The sequence below is a fragment of the Polyodon spathula genome, chromosome 2 (genome assembly GCF_017654505.1).
Source record: "Polyodon spathula isolate WHYD16114869_AA chromosome 2, ASM1765450v1, whole genome shotgun sequence".
NCBI classification, from domain to species: domain Eukaryota; kingdom Metazoa; phylum Chordata; class Actinopteri; order Acipenseriformes; family Polyodontidae; genus Polyodon; species Polyodon spathula.
The window spans coordinates 93320983-93333474 of NC_054535.1; the positions used below are offsets into that span (position 1 = coordinate 93320983).

General features: G+C 35.4%; 1 protein-coding gene across 3 annotated transcripts in view; it reads right to left on the reverse strand.

Annotated features, from left to right (window-relative positions):
• The window catches only part of rai14 (retinoic acid induced 14), a 62838-nt gene extending 53782 nt beyond the window's left edge, over positions 1-9056 (reverse strand). For 2 of the 3 annotated variants that reach the window (XM_041234829.1, XM_041234819.1), the window contains exons 1-2: positions 8889-9055; positions 7642-7712 (exon numbers count right to left, since the gene is read on the reverse strand). In XM_041234829.1, the coding sequence (XP_041090763.1) occupies positions 7642-7677 (36 nt within the window). In that variant the 5' untranslated portion in view covers positions 7678-7712; positions 8889-9055. Of the gene's footprint in view, positions 1-7641; positions 7713-8888 lie in introns of all 3 variants that reach the window. The other variant, XM_041234839.1, reaches the window with a different exon arrangement.
• Between the last annotated feature and the right edge of the window lie 3436 nt (positions 9057-12492).

Sequence of the window (12492 nt, forward strand, 5' to 3'; positions counted from 1 at the left end):
CAGTCAGTCTTCTTTTGACAAATGTGATGGTACTGAAAATAGAGGTTTAGGTTTTTGTACAATGAAAGCAGTGCATATTCTTTTAAAATGATCTTTTCTTTCAATAGGAAACCTCCTATGTTTAACAATGGCTGGGAAATACAAGCTGGATATTAAGATAAAATCAATAAATGTTCCTAAGATCATTGCTTGAGGTTTCTGTAAATGTACTCTGCCTCACTGTGGTACACCACAATTTGCTACTCTTTTTTTCATAACATCGTTAACCCCTATCATTTATTTTTTGGTTTAATGCTAACATTTGTGTTTTCATTAAAATGTACAGCTTTTTTTGTCCATTACACACCTCGAATAAATTGCAGGCAGCCATAGTAAACCCACGTCTATTACATGTTTTCCCTTAAAAGTCAGTTTTCAAGCATGCAAGCAATTAAAAGGACCAAATTGCCAGTTTAAGTGGCCTTTTCAATTTCAGTTCAACACCTGCTCATTAATGTAACTTGTTGCAATAAGTTACAATCTAATCTAATACATATCATGGCATTGCAGTTTTGCACAAAGGCTACAGATTGTAAATATGTTATCTACTTTACGCTTCTGTAAAACTGCTTGCCATCTTCTACTTACACACCTTGTCTAAAGTATAAAAAGTCACAATTTTGAAGGTTTGTCATGTCCTATCACGGTTCAAGTACAATTACTTTACTAACTATTTCAATAGCTTTTAGTTAAATGAGTTGTCACATATACAGTATTCCCCAGTATTGTACTTAATGACCACTCCTGAGAAATTCACCAATTGTGTATAAATAATCTTGTTTGACTTGAATACAATCATTTTGTTAAAGAACAGTATAGTCGGTATACTATTGCACAAATTCAAAGATAGAATTTGTTAGATTTTTTGCCAAAATGCTTTGTCAGTCACATGGAGAGAAACGCTAGGCTACTGGTATGCTGAGAAGTGGCATCAGTGCTTGTCAAGCAGCTCATATGCAGAGCTCCACAATGGTTAGGATCCAACTTCTAACAATGGGAAGCAGAGACCAGTTGGGTAGGAGCAACTAACCCAGGGGCGTGGGAAGCTAAATCTTATGGAGAAGTGAAAAAGATATCACCGCTGCATACATTCTCAAGTCATAGTAAATACCGTTAAATAATATTTAAAAACAATATCACTAATCTTAATGTGACAATTTCTCTCCAGTATGAATACACTTAGGCTGGATCACATCAATATCAAGGTCTTCTATATAATTTTTTGCTATATTTGGCAATATAGAATTGCTAGTCAAATTGGCTTTTTACAGTAAATGAAATAATTTTACTTTAATGTTTCTTTTAGTTTTTCAATATAGTTCATAGGTCAATGCATCATGCATTAGGAGAATGCATGTCCCTGTGTTGCTCATGAAACCCTGCCCTAGTCCTCATTTTCATCTGATTTAAAGACTACTAAGTATAGCATGAGTAGGACAGAGACTTCAAGTCAAAGACAAAGACAATCAAAAAAGCAAACAGAACATTCCAAAGGTAGAACAATGTATTGGTTCCAAGAGTCAAAGATGTGTTATGTACGTGAAATCTTTAAAAGCGGACTGTTTCTGGTTTTGTCTTTGTGGAATTTAAGAAAGTTGGGGTATATTAACAATAGAACATGAAGATGAAAGAGAAATGTACTGTAGTATACCAACTGAAGTAAACTAAACTGGTAATGGTATACACATAGTGATTGAAGCCAAATTGACAAAAAACCACATATCTAAGAATCCTCTGAGAATTAAAATATATTTACCAAACAAATTTAGTTAACGAAATTATTTAAGTAAGGTTATGTGTAAGCATTAGTAGTATTGGCAGTTCTTGGGCTTCCATTCGTCAATTTTACAGAGCTATAAAAAAAAGTATTTATTTAGTCTGATCACGCACCAAAGAATCTTTTATTTTAAAAATAGAAGGCTGATGAATTATCCTGTCTACCTACAATAAATAAGCACATATTTCCAAGCAACAACACAGGAAACAAGTCACGGATCTATTCAGAGGGTAATAAATAATTTCACTACAGTCAAGACTTAGGTCTCTAAAAACATTTCAAGGAAGTGATTTCGAATACCAGGAATTACATAAAACATAACCTATTTCACTTGTCTCTCTGAAATATGATGCAATCGCTTTCTTGGAGAAGCATAATGTATTTTGGCAAAGCTATTAAAAGAGGTTTTAAAACAAATAGATTTTAAAACTCAGATTCATACTCTATTCTTATATTATACGCTTGCCAAATTTGCAGGTTAGTGAAGGGAAGCCTAGTTCTTCTAATGTCTACGGTACACTTGACTGATAAAACAGGCCCTAGACATAAGGTATGCATTTGTTTTGATCTTTCAATCGTACAACAGTAAATTCATTGCCTAATACACTTTCTTCAGAGTAAATACGGATTTAATGTTGAACGAATGCCAAGTAAAAGTAGAAATTAATGTTTCTAATTATACCAAAAGTTGTTTGATACAACTATTCAGATCAAGTCTTTTGTTTCTCACCACAAATGTGGTCATCTGCAATTAAGTTGTGAACTATGATGTTCTCTGTACGTGGATTTACAAAATTGCACCATTGGTTTGTAATGTCTGAACAGCCAGATCCCTTAAATTATCCATACCTCAGTCAAAATATTGTGCGCGAAACATGTTTCCCATAAACTTATTGAAAATAAATGAAATAGCCTCCTCTCTTGTCGTGTGCAGTAAATGCCAAACATCTGACATTTAATAACAAGTCTGTTTTATATAAAGTGGGAATGGTAGAACTTAAAAGCTTCCATTATTTTTCTGACTTCTATTTAGTGTTCCTTTTTAGTTTTTCGATACTGCCAATCTCTTTTTAGACAAAGGTAGACTTAACAAGACAAGCTTTTACTGTATTGTAAACATTTTATTTTGTAAATATTAGGTGATTCAGCTTTTCAGCACAGAGAATCCGCAATGAATGAATGATTTATTGATTGAAATTGCAATTGCATTGAATATATTATACCAATTCCCCAATGCCTGACAATGGCTTGTCCAATTTAAACAAAACTGTATGCACCATATGCAAGAACTCAAATGTGTATTTAATAAAAAAAAAAGTAGCAAACAAAACCAAGCAACAGCTGCCCCTCTTGTAATGCCTCTTACTCCCGACTTGATGTAAACGTGATGTTTATTAGTATGAGTCATTTGAGTGGAAACAGGAGTCACTTCCTATAGTTGTATTCAAAATTCTAATGGAAAAAGCAAAAGTGGAAATTATTTTTTTTACGGTATTTACATAATGAAAGACCCAGAACAATCCTTAAATGAACAAGATTGTAAAAGGTTCTTGGACTTTGTTCTACAATAATGTACAGTATACAAAATTCAACAACAAAACGTGATACATGTTATTAAAACTTAAAATCCAAAAGGAAAATAGATCTGTGAACCTACCTCTGAGACAGTCATGTTAAACTTTGAGTCACAATATCAGATACTGCACAGATAATCAAATACAGATTTGTGAGTCCAACAGGAGTGATCGCTAATTATTAGTTAAAACAAAACAACAACAAAAAAAAAAAAAACCATTGAGCAACAAACCTGTCCTTCAACTTATTGTTTAGTAAGCTGAAAATGTGGTCACTATAAATAATTTATGTGATACCACCAAGAATATAAATGACACAAACAGATGTCAGTACACCATAAAACAAGTTGATCACCATGACCTTCATCCACACACATGCAATAGAATTTCAGAACACAAGCACAGTTCATCAATGCATACTGTACATAAGGGTGAGATCATCTCTGAAGACAACATTCTCTTATGTTCTTTGTTTGTTTGTTATATATATATATATATATATATATATATATATATATATATATATATATATATATTTCCTACTTAAACACTGATATAGAAAAATGCGTTGAGATTTGTTAACACTCAACGTCAGAGTTTGACGTTAAACACAGTTTGAGTTTCATTTTTACAGCACTTCAAACGTATCCTATGTAGAATGACATGGTCCACCACACATATTCTAAACAACAAGTTCTATTTAACTTTTTTGGCATAAAAAAAGTCAGCCTTAAAATACTGTAATTGTATACAGAAATAAAAAGTATTTTATATTAATATATATAAATCAAAGAATTGATACAAAAACTACATTAAACACTAAATAATAAAAACAAAATTGAGTTAAATTAAAAAAAAAAAAAAAAAAAAAAAAAATCTCCTTGGATAAGGAAGTTAATCAGGAGTTTAACCCTAACCACATTCATTTGTCACATTCTGCTTTTATTAAAGCAATCAGTCACCCACACAGGCTTTGAATGCAACACCCACAAGACAGGATAACTTCTACATTGTTCAGTGGTTGACTCACTTAGTGGATGCAAGCACTTCTTGTAATCTGAAAAAATACACTTCACATGTACAGAAAGAATATATATTTACAGTAGATGTTTCTCACTCTGCGCTGCACACCGAATAACATTTTTATTGTATTTTACAGAGACTGGGTAGTATTCATAAAGCAGTAGCAGACCAGTAATTTTAATCTAACCACAAGGAGTTAATATTGTTAACAGGAAAAAAGACCACACACGGCTGTACACTCCCAACTTTTAAATTGTTCTTGAATTGTTTGTGTGCCGTCTAGCAGGTAGGAAGTTACTGGACTGATTACTGCTGGAATCTCTCCTTGTCATTGTTTGACAACAATGTTCAACACGAAAAAGTTAAAAAATAAAATGTAATTGTTTCAGTCTATATACTCTGTATTCTTACTAGATATTTTCAGGAGTTAATTAATAATAAGTGCAAATCTTACCTCCAATTGCTACCTTTCATATATAGTAGGTCAGCAATATATGTTCAACCCCCAAGATGTTTGTAATACATTTGTTTAAATAGAGGGCAGAGAGAGAGAAATTTAGCACGCCAGTGTTGGGGACGGACGGACGACCAAGCAGGGTCAACTTCTACAACTTATGCCTAAAGTAAAAGTAATCTTTCATCTTCCAAAATCTCAAATTAGTGCTTTCAGTGTACAGTGGTACGCAGAGGTTAGTTTGCCCTTATGTTAGTCAGGTACGCACTTTACCCCGAGGACATTTAGGTCAAGAGATAATTCTGACCCTCTGAATCAATTAATTGGGGGGCATTGTGTTGTAGCTCTTTCCAAACACATCAGCTCATTTAGAAGATAAGTTAAAATATTAACAAAAAGTTAGCAAGAGTTGCACTTTTTCTTACTTGATATTTTAGTACCCAAGACCATTGGTGTAGTGGAGCCGCAGTGGGGCGGTGCGGTGCTCTGCCACTTTTTCAGTCTCATGTTTCTCAATTGCAAATATTTAAAATAATTAATAAATGTATTTAAAATATTTCCTTGTTGAATTTGTCAATATGATGATAATAATTAATAAAGACCGCTTATTAACGTAACAATTTACACAAGTATTTACACATAGCCTGCTTCTGTTAAACAGTGTGTCTGTGCAATGAATCACACACTCACTGTGTTAGATGAACTGTCTTGGAAACTTCATAGGCTCCTGTGAAAAGCGGTTTATGGTTATCATTGGATTATTCCATATCAAGTAAAAACCTTTTAGCACGAACGAACAAACTCGACAGGAATCTTTGATGGAATATTATGGAATTAGCAGTACAAAAAACAGAAGATCGATGATATTTTGTGTAGTTCGACATCAACCACGATTGAGGGAGGTTGTGAAGAGACTACAACTCTGCTAAAGGAAGGCACTGCAGACATTAGTGTTATGGTAAAACTGACAGCAGAGGAAAATAGACACAGAAATACAGGACACTTCAGCAAGTCCATGGCCATACATCTGGAGTTTTGGGGTATGGGAAGAAAAGAAAAAACATTACCCTTTCCTTGACTCTGGGGGGCAATCTGGGGTGTAGTCTTTGTAGACAGGTTTCTACTTTGTCAGTTTAAAAAAGTCAGGGCGTTTGTCTGCTGAGTGGAAAAATTATAGTGGGTATAATGGAAAGACTCAAGAGCAACAGCTAAGATCTTTGCAAAAACAGATAGCTCTACACAAGAAATCCAGTGCTCATAACAAGGCTACTGCACTGTTACAGCAGAAAACAAAGAATCTTATTGGGAAATGTGTTGACAATACAAAAAGGCGTGACCACGAAACTACCTGTAAAATACTTTTACCCCAGAGTTATGGCGAAAAAGAAGTTGAAAGACTGTCTCAGTGCTTTGTTAAATGAACGCATTTTAAGGATGAAAATGGAATACCAGATGACCCCCTATGAGACTGTGGAATCCAAGCCCCTATGCGACCACTTGACTGCAACATAATCATCGGTCCGCACATGACAGCCGTACACGGGTAGCATAAGTCTCGTACCCATTACATAATCATCATCATCATCATCATCATCATAATAATAATAATAATCCTTCAAATGTATTAAAAAATATACAAGCTTTAATGTTTTAAATTAAAGTACAAGGTGATGTATTTTTATTTTATTCTTTAAGTTTTATAATCCCCCCCCCCCCCAAGTTAGTGGGTTTGATCGAGTTTTTTTCACATGGTGTCAGATAGTTACGGCTTGTGTGGTCGTCCCATTCTGAACAGTTAAATTCACTCATGCAGGCCGTGTGCTTTAATTCGCTGGTTTTGACATTAACATAACTTCCATCGGCATTGAACTTGCCTTTAAATGTAATCACTGCGTACGCAAGCATGTTGGAAGTCTGGGTCAGTTTTCCTTTTCATTGCCTACTGCCACTTTCTTAATCGGTTATCACTGTTATTTGGGAGACGATGGTAATGCACATTTGAATCTTTGTAGTCGTAGTCTGTGCAACCAGGGGCAACACAATGTACACCTCACGGTGTTTCTTTACTGACGCTTTACTGATACTCGTTTACACCCTACACAATTCTCCCGCTGCCGTCTTCAACCTGTGACGTCACAGGAGGGATTTCCCGCAATGGCAGATTACAGTTTGATAGGAATGTAAACAGCTTGTTTGACATACACCAATCAAAAACAATCAAAACAAACCCGAGATTACATTGCTTTCCCATCTATTTTATCACTTAGAAACAAACCGAAAAGGGTTTCTTATCACCCGTATACAAGTATATATTTGATAAAATTCATGCTAACCCTGCTTCATTGTGTTGGTCTTTGATCCAGTCAGTTTTAAACAACCGTATATCTGTGGGCCATTATTTATCCTTCCTTAAAACTATAAAAATCTAAAAAATTGCCGAAAACGTTAAAAACACCACCTGCAAATTGCAGCAGACCAGGGTCACCTGCTCTTGTTCTTTGCAGTACCAGGGGAGGTCCTTGCATGCCACGTGATCAAGCTGGCTTTGAGCCCTTCTCTGAAATCATTCCATTTTACTTTCATAAATGTGGACTTTACGGTTTAAGTGATGCCATTTAACATGCCTTGAAATGGCTGCTTAGCACACAGTAAAGTTCATACTGAATTGCTGTGCCACTTTTGAACAGTCGCACGAGTCAAGGCCAGTTTTCACTGCCCTGCCTGTCATCATGTACTAATCTGCCAGACACATTGCTCATTTTTACTGTACTTACATCACTCTTCCTGAACTTTGCTTTTAGGCTCTTCATTTTAGTCCATGCAGTTTCCTAGACGTCAATAAAGCCTGTAAAGAGTACAACAATTATCAAGTGTCTCGACAGACTGTTCCAACACATCAACATGACGAGGGTGCAGCATTCCTTTTAATCTTCAGACATCAAGGATAATCTGTACCGTAACTCGATTTAAAATAAAAATTAAAAATTAAAAAAAAAAAAAAAAGTATAAACATTCTTGCTATACTGATGCACTAGCAGAATCACTTTATTGGTAAGTGTCACTTCAGGGCACGACTTGTTCTGTTTAACAAAAAGTGTGGGGTGATCCTAAACCCTTGATTTACCAGTAGTTTTCACAAATTATTATTACTATCATTTTTATTATTCTCAACAAAACTAATTAAGCGTGCAGTGCATGAACTGTTGTATTGCTTACCACTGTTCAGTAATGCAAGATACAGGATCATCACCCATTGTATTTTAATTAACAGAACAGCAGACTCCAACCCGCAGATATAGTGGCCCCTCGGTCGAACAGCTGTTGCTAACATTAACATTCATTATTTTGTTCTTGGGACCCTACATGATGTAATAACGTTGCTACGTAATATTATTATATTATTAATTATTATTATATTATTATATACATATATACATATACATACACACACAACATAATATAGATAATAATATATATATATCAAGATATATATATATATAATATATATATATATATATATATAGTAAGTTTTCTCTTTAGTATACGGCGAATGTGTATACAAAAAAAAAATAGACATTAACCACAATGTACTCTTTTACAGTTATATCATATCTTGTTCCATTATACTTTTCTCTCCGCTGACATGCACTAACGAGTTCAAATGGAAAGGTCTGGTGTACCACAAACTGGTAAGAGACTGTCTGGTTCGAGTCAGCACACTGCAAACTCACCTCCGTTTTTTTTTTTTTTTTTTTTTTTTTTACTTGTAATTATTTCTCCTTCGAGCTGTACCATTAATTGTATTAATAATTGTGACTCGAACTCTGTTATAAACTTTCGTTGTATCCGTTTATTTATTTATGTTCACAAACGCCTGTCCAGGAGTGTCCAATAACTCAATACAATAACCCCTATTCTTTGCCGTACTGCAAGCAAAGCACAGCATAGCACTACTCCTTCCACTTCACTACTGAACTAAAAAAACAAAAAAAGAATGCTAAGAACATATTTTCAAACTTACCCCATAGAGTTTAGCAGCGGCAAAAAGTGTCTTAGCAAACCTGTTTAGGAGTTTGTAAGTTTCCCAGAAAATAATCTTTAGTTTCAGTTACAAATAACGAGCTGTGTTGAATACGTTAACTCTACAGAGCCATTCAGTGGCCTGTGAGCTCGGGCGCTCTGATTGTTTTGCCAGGCTGAAAGAATGACGTCAGCGCTGCCCTCGTGACCGCTGAGTTGCAATGTTGCACCGGGAGCTGTTTGTGCAATGTAGACATGGGTAAAAACAACATAAAAGCGTGTGTGTACGTGTGGTTCGGGCATTTGGTCACCTCACACATTCGTGTCCTGTGTCTGTGAGAGCACAGGGATCTATTGGAAATCAATCCGTTTTGGAGTAGCAACAGCACGTTAGAAAAGTTTGGTTTGACTACAGTGGTACTGGCTCTGCCAGCTGATGGCTTTCATTTATTTGAAAATGTCCCAGTTACAGTATAGATTCGTTAACAGTATTGTATAAGGGTCTCCTCCCATATGAAATAATTCATTTGTTATGTCCCAAACACTTGTATATTTTGTTGCTATGGGAACTATATTATTGTTGGCAGTGTCTTAAGATGTGTACCTTATGGGGAGTTTGTGTGAAAAAAAAAAAAAAAAAAAATCATGACACACTGCCCATTTAATTTGCTTTGATAACTACTATTTTCACTCCTCTCCTATACAAGTTTAGTGACCTCTCATCATTTTTAAAATTAAGGTTATTGTTATGAACTTACATAAACACATATGTAAAAAGCATCTGTGATAACAAAATATATTCATATTTGTTTGAGGAATAGTCCTGTGCTGAATACTGAAGAGGCGTAACCAGCATGTAAGATTTCTTCTAGGGAAAACCCAAAGTCAGACAGCTATGATTACACCTTAATCTTCAGTGAGTAAGATGTAATTTTCTTTGTGTTTAATTTGCTGAAGGTGAGGCTTGATCCAGTTGCACAACATGTCTGCTACAATTGAGGATTAAAGAAATAAGGAAGCCTACAACTGCTCATACACCAAGAGATCAAAGACTAAGAAAAACTACATACATATATATATATATATATATATATATATATATATATATATATATATATATATATATATATATATATATATATATACACACACACACACACACACACACACACACACACACACGGTTTATGTGTACAGGTTGCCATGATTCCTCTTCCTCCATGCGAATCACAGTCAGCCATCTGCCACTGATAGCTTTCATATAACCAACATATACAGTGGATCTCAAAAGTATTCACCCCCCTTGGACTTTTACACATTTTATTGTGTTACAACATGGAATCAAAATGGATTTAATCAGGAGTTTTTGCCACTGATCAACACAAAAAAAAGTCCATAATGTCAAAGTGAAAAATAAAATCTACAAATTGTTCTAAATTAATTTCATTTATAAAACAGAAAATGTGTGTCTGTATATAGTCATGGTCATCATCTTTGTTGTACTGAGAGCTCTAATTTTGAATTTATGACCATAGTGGGTGAGAAGCCCTATGTATAACTATCCATAAGGCAGACAATGGCTTCTCACTTCAATTACTAATCATTTTTCCCTATTCAATCCTCACAACACCTCACCCTTTTTGTGTGGGTTGCTTAGCTGCTCCTCCCCCACCTCTACAACTGTGTCCCATCCTCCCCAGTTAGAAATACCGCACGGAACACATTTACTATTTTTTTACACACACAAGGAGTTTTGCTGGGGGACAAGTTTAAGGTTCCACTCTGATGTACCTGATAATCTTTGAGGTTAGATCTGTATTGAGACCACAAGGGTGCTTTCATTTTTAAAAAGTCACCAGAGTGTGATTACTGAAACAAAAAACAATACAAAGTAAAACAACAAGAAGAATACATTACTTCATTTTTTTTTATGTCATTCAGGCTGTAAATTTGCTTTTTTTTTATACTGGATATTTTCTTCTTCTGTGTTTTAGGACATACTGCCCCCTTTAGTTTAACCTGCTGAATGAACATTTCGTTTGTGTTCCTTCATTTTGTACTGTTACTCTTCTTTTTTTCTATCCACCTGATTTTGAAACCTTGGCAGTTGTGTTTTTGCTTTACTTTTATATTTCAGTGTGTTATGTTTTGCTAGTTATCTTGTATCTGTAAACAGGGCCAGCCTTAGACTTTGCCCAGCCCTAGGTGGTGATCATTAAGTGTGACGTCAAGAACATCAAATGGATGCTACAGTAGCAACCGTATCATAAAGTTACTGTAATACATTGTAAACGGTAGGTCGGGGGTCCGGAATATATATATATATATATATATATATATATATATATATATATATATATATATATATATATATATATATAATATTAATTAGTACTTGTTGCAGTTTCTTTGTTAGATTTTATAATTGTATTTAATTCACAACTTCAGAGCATTCAGAATTCTAGTCTACTTCAAAACGCATCATGAATTAACTTTTTTTAAGATGACCATGCCCCAGTAGGCCTATTGAAAAATACTGTAATGCCCGACTATAAGTTCCTCACTTATGACATTTTGAATATTTGGTAACCCAAACCAATTATTATTTGTTTATTTAGCAGATGCCTTTATCCAAGGTGACTTACAGAGACTAGGGGGTGTGAACTATGCATCAGCTGCAGAGTCACTTACAACAACGTCTCACCTGAAAGACAGCACAAAGAGGTTAAGTGACTTGCTCAGGGTCACACAGTGAGTCAGTGAGTCACAAGCCTTTTTCTTTAACCAAGAACAACAATATCTGGCACAGCATGGGAACAACCTGGGGCCACATTCTAGTGTGCACAAGTGAGCGCTACAAATGTAATTGAAATTAAAAAGTTCTGGGGCTTATCTTATTAATGGGAATAGGGAATAAACCTAGAATTGATTTATTTTGGTCAACCAACCCAATCCAAGGGACCATCCTCAGTTTGACAGTCTCTTCAAAGAGATATGGGATTCAAATGTACAAACTCTGGGTACACTCAGCGGTAAAGAGTGTACTCAGGGAAGGACTAGATTGAGCCTCTTGGCTGCCCTCCATGTTTGCAGAACACTGACACAATTGTGTCGGATCGTGCCTTTCCCTTCCTAAATCTTGGCTACCATATGTACGTAGATAACTTCTACACAAGGATCCCTCCGTTTGGGGCCTTGTACACAGACACAATGGCTGGTGGTACAATTAGACCCAACAGGAAGGGATTTCCACGTTAATTGGTAACCAACAAAGAGGTGTGGCAAAACCAGCACTCTGCGCTCTGAGGAACTGCTGGCAGTTAAATACATGGACAAAAAAGATGTGTACCTCCTCACCACCATCTACAATGAGGCTACTGCAACAGTTCCTGTGCGAGGTCAGGACACAGACACACCAACAAGCCAAAGTGTGTCCTGGACTACAATAAATACATGGGAGGCATGGATATATCAGACCAGATGCTGGAGCCGTGCAGCTTGGCATGTACATGGTCCAGATTTCTTTGCACAATGCCTATGTTGTGTACCTAAGTATGGCACCAGAGAATCAGCACATGTTTTTGGAATTTCAGACCTCTGTGATC